The sequence below is a fragment of the Oryza sativa genome, chromosome 2, assembly GCF_034140825.1.
Source record: "Oryza sativa Japonica Group chromosome 2, ASM3414082v1".
Taxonomy (NCBI): Eukaryota; Viridiplantae; Streptophyta; class Magnoliopsida; order Poales; family Poaceae; genus Oryza; species Oryza sativa.
This window is the reverse complement of record NC_089036.1, coordinates 19,543,121-19,551,465: the sequence shown is the minus strand read 5'-3', so window position 1 is coordinate 19,551,465 and position 8,345 is coordinate 19,543,121. Positions and strand designations below refer to the sequence as shown.

Below are 8,345 nucleotides of genomic sequence, written 5' to 3'. Positions count from 1 at the left end.
AGGCCTTAGCTAATGTCATTGCCGAATTAATGTGGATTCAGACCTTGCTGCGAGAACTGAGAGTTCAAGCGCCTCAAGCTGCAAAGGTATGGTGTGATAATTTAGGAGCAAAATATCTTTCTGCTAATCCAGTGTTTCATGCCAGAACCAAACATATTGGGGTGGATTATCATTTTGTGCGTGAGTGGGTTTCAAGGAAACTCCTAGAAATTGAATTTATCTCTTCAGAAGATCAAGTTGCGGATGGATTTACAAAGTCCTTAACAGAGAGACAATTAAAGCTGTTTCGGCACAATCTCAACCTTAGAAGTTTAGATTGAGGGGGAGTGTTAAACAACATGCATGTATTAATGTATATCTTGCCTAACTGATCTAGCTGAGATTTAGATTGTTAGTTTAGATAAGATGTATATCCTTTAGATCAAATCTCGGCTAGATTAGAGGCTATATAATCCTATAATCTCAGCGCCGATTGGTGCGCCAATATAACACGCAGCCGTCGCACCGAAACAAAGGGCGACGTTCAACCCATCTCACTTTCGCTGTTTTACACGGCGGCGTGTCGACTGTCGCACATGGTGATGTCCATGAACTGCGCGATGAGGTCGTCCATGTCGATGTCGTCGCTTCCCACCATCAGTTGGTTGGCTTGGCGATTCACAGCTACCGCGCGCGAAAGACGAGAGACGAATCGTTGGGAGTGGCGCGCAGGTGGTGTAAGCCCATTTTATAACGAGCTAGGAATCTGATCCCGACTCGGATTCGAGCGCCACCGCCACGCTCTTCTCCCCGATTCTGAGTCGGATTCGAGCCGCCTCTCATGCTCATGCTCCAAATTGACAGACGAAATCACAACATGATCGAGATGGATATACAGATTTACGGAGTATATTATATTCCAACCAGCCAAACATGCTTGGGTCTTAATCCTATTATCTCGTTTTGGCTGCTTCAAGCCTGCAAATTTACAGACATTCCTATATAATCTCGTCTTGGAAAATATTTGTCAGATCGACTCCAGATCCAGCTGCCGGTACCTAATCTTGAAGAACACTATATACTTTGATGTTTGGAGGCTTAAAGTGCAACCCAACTCTTTGTCCTTTTGCAGCCCATCCAATATGTTGTTGAAATATGGTCAACAAGAGCTTCCCATTGTAAATTTGTTATCAGTGAGGACTGACTGCATTTGCTGTCTGAATCAGGTGACAACATGATACACTACAGTGAAGCAATGCTTTTAATAGGAACAAAAGCCCTGCAAGTTTCATCTCCTATTTAATACTAATCTGCAATGCGAAATTAAGTAAACAATTAAGCCAGCTGATGTCCAACTGACAACACAAACACTAATGGTAAGCAACGTTCTTATTACAAAAACAGTAAAAGCTTACCAGATAGTAGAGTGCAATTAAGTAAACAACTCACAAGGCACAATTAAGCCTGCAGGTGAATATCACACTTGATGAAGGAAAGGATGCACAGAAATCAACTCCACACATGGAAATCGACCAGAAACGAAAACCGCAATACCTTGGATTCATCTGATCACATTTATCTACATATCAAAATCCTGTGGGGGGCAACAAAGCCATGTCAAAGATCGATCGAGTTACTTAAGAGCACAAATTCAGGAATGATCAATGTTTACGTTCCTACTCCTCACAGGACAACAGATTATGATGGCCTGTATACATTCATCATCAACCCAGGTGCTAACTAGAGCTTCATCAGTTGAAGACTGCCCCTTGCCTTGAACTCTCGAAGAGTCAGTGCAGGATTTGCTTGGCCTGCTCTGTAGCTGGTGACCGGCTAGGCCGTGCTGCCTTGCAAGAGGCTCTCCTTGGGAACAACAAAGCAGCAATCGAACCACCAGAATCCCGGTCTCGCCACAGGATCAGGCCTTGGCTGATTTGGACGGCTAGTAGGAGTAGCAGCACTAGGAGGGAGTGCGTAGATGATGCCATATCTAGACTCTATGAGCAGCAAGCTCACTCGGGGTGTGCCACGGGCAACATTGTAGTGCGTATCTAGACTAGTTCCATCATTGTAGTGCTTCCGCTAAGGCTATTGGTATGATCCGGTCTTCCGGCGCATGGGGAGGAATAACCAGCATCGAGCACCACTGCATGCATCCAGAGCAACAGGTCAGTTAGGTGAAGAATGTCTCAAAGAATATATATATATATATATATATATATATATATATATATATATATATATATACTCCCTCCGTCCCCTAATATAAGGCCTTTTGATATTTTGCTTGCACTGTTTGACCATTCGTTTTATTCAAAAAAATTTTGGAATTATTATTTTTTTTAACTTACTTTATTATCCAAAGTACTTTAAGCATAACTTTTCGTTTTTTCTATTTGCACAAATTTTTTAAATAAGACAAGTGGTCAAACAATTCAAGTAAAATGTCAAAATCTCTTATATTGGGAGATGGAGGGAGTATATAGTTGCATTGCCAGTTCATAACGGGCCTCTCTATGGGAAGTGATGATGGTACTAACATCTTCCGGACTTTGACCTTCTCTTACATGCTGTCCATATCTCCCTTTGTGCGTGCAAATCCAGGTAGCTGCTACTAATCTGAGGAAAGCAAAAACTGATAAAGAAGAATGCATGTCAGAACCATGAATTAGGATGAGATTGAAGGAAACGAAGGCTCAAGGTGTTTTCTCACTGTCATTCGTTGAATCATAACTGCTGAAGAACTCGAGGAGAAATTCCACGCTGCTGTAGCTGAAAAAGGGTGCAGGTTCAGCTAGTGAGATAGGATGGGATGCATTTAGAACCTACACTTATGAAGGAATTGCATAAAACCAAACATTTCAGAAACCTGACTCTTGACGGTGGGTAATCCCGCATGCGCTTCCATCCCTTTATTTTCGCAATCAGCTTCACAAATACCTGCAAGAATCAATGATACAATAAATCATTGCATACAGCTGGCATCTATCAACCAAAGAGTTACCAGCATCTTACAATGGCGCTTACAGAATGCTGATCATCAATAATTGGATATGAACAAACATGACTAGCATAACTCGCCTGAGAAGCTTCCATAGTTAAAGTACAAGTATGAAGATAATCATTCGAAATAATATTTGATGAGATAGTAGTAAGAAGGAAGACTTAGGATCAGATGGCCACACCATGAAGGAGCATGTGTACAGCATTTCAGTCATCAACGTAAGACACATATAACTTTGTTTGTCTCCATTGTATTCTTTACTAGTACTGTGCAACTGCAAAATTTTTTTGCAAGGTTGAATATTTGTTCAATCAGGTAATTAACTACACAAATTTGTTAGAATTAACACTGCGATGTCATGCCACTATTGTGTAACAACGGTGTGCATCTCCTGCAAATGATAAAACAAAGGAAGTAAGATCATAGATACAATTTGGATTGTATACTACAAATTTACAAGAATCATCAAATACAAGCATGTTTACACCAGAAAAAACAAATATATGGAAAGAAAACAAAGAGGGAAGGCAAGAGATTACTTTGCGTCTCCGGGAAAATTCAGAGGCCCGCTGAAAACGTTCAGCTCGTCTATCCAATTCTCTAAGAGCAGCAAGAAGGCGGTCTTCCCAAAGTGTGTCTATCCTATCAACAACTTGCTCCTGTTATACATTGTCATAAACAAAGAGAATTATAGCACTAAACATACATCCTATGCTAGGGAACAGGGAGGTGGACATTTACCAGATAGGAAAATATGAAACTCCTATAGAAGCACTCCTCATCTGGAACAACCGGCCTAAATTCTGAATAATCATGATCAAGAAATATCAAACGTACACCAACTTGTGCTATCCGAAGAGCATCATAGATGTCCTTGAAATAATAATACACGGCGTCTCCCATAGGAAGTTTCTGCACCTCACCACACAATTACACATAAGGGAATTCAAATATCAATGATCTGAACCAGAAAACAGCATAACTAAACTAGAATGTAGTTATGTTTTATGCTCCAGTTTTCTGGTTTTTACATTCTCTGAAAAATGCTTGAAACAAATAATTAAAATTATCGTTTTATTTTTAGTGATTGTTTGTTCTTCAGTCGTAAAAGACAGAACAGATGCACAATATTTCCTAAATTCAGCAAGAATAGTAGGCCTATTCAAAAGACATCACAATCCACTCCTCCAATTGCTTGCAAAACAACACTTCAATCCAGATTTAACTTATGATTTAGTATTCATACGAAAAAGATATTGTGCTGAACAGCTAGTTCTTCATGAACTTGTGAATATACACAGTTCATGTGATCTATCATATCCTGACATTTGATAATTGATACACTTCCATTTTCAACATTATCTAGGTTAAAAAGAATCAAACCTTGTGAAACACCTGAGGAAAAGATTTTGACATGCTAGATCTGGAATTTTGACTGGGAGAGTTCGGTTGTTCTCCTTCTCTGTCTGAATGCTATTTACAAGAGGGCAACGCAGAGAATTAATATAAGGGCTAAAAATTTCAGACGAGGAAACAAGGTTGAATAGGGATACATGGTATTCTAAAAACAAGGTTAAATAACAGGCTAGCAGAACTGGTGCTTTGACAATTTGTCAACTCTTTACTAATTGAACTATGGGTCTTCTGATACAATTCTAGGCAGCAACCCAGCAGAAGCCTGAATATTTTAGACCGAACACTAGGGTGAGTTTGGAAGCCTATGATTTAGAGAAATCATGTCCAGTGATGCAAAATCCCAAATACACATACCGACAAAATTTTCCTTATAACACTGTCTGATAACACAGAAATCTCATACGTCTGGCTTTAGGATTTCTTACTATGATATCACATTAGTCATAATTTATATGCCCATTTTCAACATTATCAAAGGTTAAAAGGAGTCAAATCTGGTGATCCTCGTGAAGTGACAATTGTGAGTATATTCTTTTTGTGGAATTTCAATTGGATAGCGTGTCACCACGTCCACCTTCCTTTTTTATCCAAAGGCTATTCCACAACAATACAAGTTACAATCCGTACATATTACCAGACTTAAACCCAATTACAGGGAAGTAATATCAATATCAAACATTTCACAGTAGGAAACAAAGAAATAGGGGATGAATGAAGATTTTTAAGAACTGATTAGCAAAATCACAAAACTGGTGTCTGCAGTTTGTCTACTCTTGCCAATTATGCGTCGAGCTATCAAGCCAATTTTGGCTAGTAACCAACCAAATGTTGAATATTTTAGACCGAACAGTAGAGTGTGCCAAGTGATTTTCCAAGTAAGGGGTCAATAATTTAGAAAAACGATCCTAGTGATGCAATCCCAATTCCCAAATGCACATATGGATGAACCATTCAATGACAATGAAAGCTCATAAATTTGGCTTGAGGATTTCTTACCAAAATATCACGGCAGGCATGACATCACCTACTAACACCACATTGTTACACACACACACACACCCATTGTTACAGTGCGATAAAAATGCATCGCATTAAAAAGCAAATCCATTAACGCAAGCAGGAGCAACTAAGTCTCAACAATTTCGACAGGAAAGGAGGCCGTTCTTTTATCCAAGTGCCATAAGAAGATATCAAGAAAGAACCAGTTTACTCGCTATACATACAGAAAGCTGAATTGGCACCCTAACATGTGCCTAGTTTTTTTTTTTTTTATCTGTCATAAGGCCTAGTTGATTTCAACTCTGTTCTAGGATACCATAAAATTCCAACCAAGATTTCTTCGCTGAAGCACAGTAAAATCAACCATGGTTAAATAGAAATCAAGAATGCCAAGCTCCTAGCTCCACCATTCCAACATACAAACTGACACAAGAACCGTGCCTAAGCAACAAGATTGCGCCTATGCATCGATGCAAGATAATCCCAAGATTTCACACGAACTACAGGATCCAAGTCCAAAGATCCCAACACGGAAGATGGCACAAGAACGCTCAGCCCCAGGCCAGTCAAGAATGAAAAGTAAAACTTCTCCTTACCTCCTCCTTGGCGGGGCCTTGATACGAACGCATGCTACTCTCGAGCAACTTCTCTTTCGGGTAACCAGATTTCCTCTTCTCCTTCCTTCGCGCCTTCAGGGAAACCAAGAAACGCTCAAGAACAAGAGAAACCCCCCCCCCCCCCCCAAAAAAAAAAAAAACTCACAAGAAACGCTCGAGCGAACAAAATGCCATGACGGCGCAAGCGCAGAGGCAGAAACCATCACCTGTTTCCGATCATCAGACGCCGACATCGGCTTCTTTCCCTTCCGATCGGCCGCCGCAGCGGCGGAGCTCGATCCGTCGGTGCGGCCTCCGTCTCCGGGCTGCGGGGTGCGCCTATCGGCGGACGAGGGAGGCGGCGGGGGCGCAACGGCGCCGCCCTGGGCTGCGGCGGCGGCCGAAGAAGCATCGGTGGATGAGGCGGCGGCGCGGGAGCCCTGGTGCTCGCGTGGGCGTTGGCCATGGACTGCGTCTTTTGCCGAGAAATTGGAAATTCTGCTACTGCCGAGAGTGGGTTCGCCACAACGCCATTCCGCTAAATGGCATCCTTAAAATGCCATTTCCAACCGATACCAAACCGTTGCTTTGACATATTGGCCATTTCACAAGATTTTCACCATTTTTCCCACTTCAATGGACTAAAATAACCCCCTCTCTCATTCAATGGACTAAAACACCTCCTCCACCGTGCCGACTCCTCTCCCACCAGCTGTGCTGCCGCCTCTCCCTACCGACGCCTCCCCTTGGCCCCGCGACGCTGCCGTCACCTTGCCATCAGACATGGAAGCGGCGAAGGAAGCAGGACAAGAGGAGGCGTGGGTGAGTGGGGTGGCGGGGGAGATGGCCAGGAGGAGTAGGAAGGCCGCCTGGCCTGCGCGGTGGAGCGGAAGCAGAAGTGGCGCATGAAGCTCGTGCCACGGTGAGCTCCTCTTTCTCCTTGGCCTCCGCCACCATGAGCTCGGTCGCCATTGGTGGCAGACCGAAGGGCATTTTTGGTAGCCCGGGTAGGAAATCAGGTGGAAATGGAATGAAATGATCCAAATGGCAAAACAAATGTATGCCCAGTCTTGACAGTGGCATTTTAACGACGTCATTCCGCGGAATGGCATTGTGGCAAAATCTTAGCAGCGGTAGAATGTCCAATTTCTATTTTTTTCATGGCCCGCGCCCATGGTGGCTTTCAGGGAAGAGTGGCGGGGGCTATTCGTGAATTCCTCTGATGAGAGGGGGCTAAGGAGAAATGTACCAAGGGTGTGGTTGTTAATTCCAGAAAGGCAGGAGGGCTATTATAAAGATAGCAGGCTGTGGTATGCACGTAGGAGTACTTGCTAGTTTGGCCTTTTCTTTTTACAAGGAGTATATGTTTTCTGAAATGGATCCAACAATATGTTTTTGCAGAGATGGATCCAACAATTTTAGAGGAAAAACAAAGTATTTGGATTTCTAAAGATTAATTTATATGAGTTTCATTCGGTTTGTAGAAGTGTAAGTACAGAATAAGAAAATCAAAGTAATGTCACTTTCCTACAACTTGCAGAGAGACACATAGGAAATTTTCCATTCACTTAAACTTCTTGGAAAAAGTTATGGATCGGTGTGTTACATGCATTCCTATTCCTTAACTTTTCCTATTTCTACTAATTGAAATTCCTCCAAACCAACAAACCGAATAAGCTCTTACCATGTGAAATTAATTAACATTTCTTCATATTTTAATAAGATTATTTCAATAAATTATTATGGACTTACATATAAGGCTTACATGCTTTTATTGGCTGCGGCTATAGATTGTACTGCAGCAGCTAGCTCTTCCGAGCACTACCAATAAAACTATAAAAGCTTAGAGGGTTATATGTAAAAATAATAATTTATCTGCATGCACTAACCAGTTTAACCTAAAAGCTTAAAAATATTCCGATATTTTGGAAAACGTTTTATGTCTGTTAAACTTCCATTTCTATTGATGGAAGTGGCAGAGTGTGCCTCTCTTTCTCCGAAAGGAAAAAGAAAAAAAAAGAAAAATCAGTTTTGCTAAAAATATGACCATATTTTTACTTGATTCCCTATGTGTTTTTATCTCTCTTATATGTTTATATCTCTTCTTTCTCTTTTCCTAAATAGGCAATCAATTATTTTTTATTTATCTTAATTCTCTTGTATACTGTGTACTAAAAAAATAATTATAGCTTAAGTGTTAAAAGTTACGGTGTGTGTTATATATATATATATATATATATATATATATATATATATATATATATATATATATATATATATATATAGGACACTCATATGGGGCACCATGGTGCCCGGGCACCATGGTATCTAATGCACAAAATCACTCAAAT

General features: G+C 41.1%; 1 protein-coding gene and 1 long non-coding RNA gene across 9 annotated transcripts; both read right to left on the bottom strand.

Annotated features, from left to right (window-relative positions):
• Positions 1-872: 872 nt before the first annotated feature.
• LOC136355172 (uncharacterized) lies at positions 873-1,445 on the bottom strand. Its single transcript, XR_010739331.1, has 2 exons — positions 1,395-1,445; positions 873-1,289 (listed from the first exon to the last, which is right to left on the bottom strand). It is a non-coding gene; the product is annotated as an uncharacterized lncRNA (long non-coding RNA).
• A 62-nt stretch (positions 1,446-1,507) lies between these two features.
• LOC4329506 (uncharacterized) lies at positions 1,508-6,520 on the bottom strand. 8 transcript variants are annotated; one of them, XM_066307442.1, is made up of 11 exons: positions 6,222-6,520; positions 5,995-6,087; positions 4,367-4,456; positions 3,725-3,895; positions 3,523-3,642; positions 3,165-3,374; positions 2,995-3,060; positions 2,849-2,919; positions 2,693-2,751; positions 2,520-2,614; positions 1,508-2,125 (listed from the first exon to the last, which is right to left on the bottom strand). In XM_066307442.1, exons 1-6 carry the CDS (start codon positions 6,246-6,248, stop codon positions 3,348-3,350), a joined length of 528 nt encoding a protein of 175 aa, XP_066163539.1. In that variant the 5' UTR covers positions 6,249-6,520; the 3' UTR covers positions 1,508-2,125; positions 2,520-2,614; positions 2,693-2,751; positions 2,849-2,919; positions 2,995-3,060; positions 3,165-3,347. The 8 variants fall into 8 exon arrangements, with proteins under 8 accessions (XP_066163539.1, XP_066163540.1, XP_066163537.1 ...); XM_066307443.1 differs by having other exon boundaries at positions 3,007-3,060; XM_066307440.1 differs by having other exon boundaries at positions 2,995-3,374.
• Between the last annotated feature and the right edge of the window lie 1,825 nt (positions 6,521-8,345).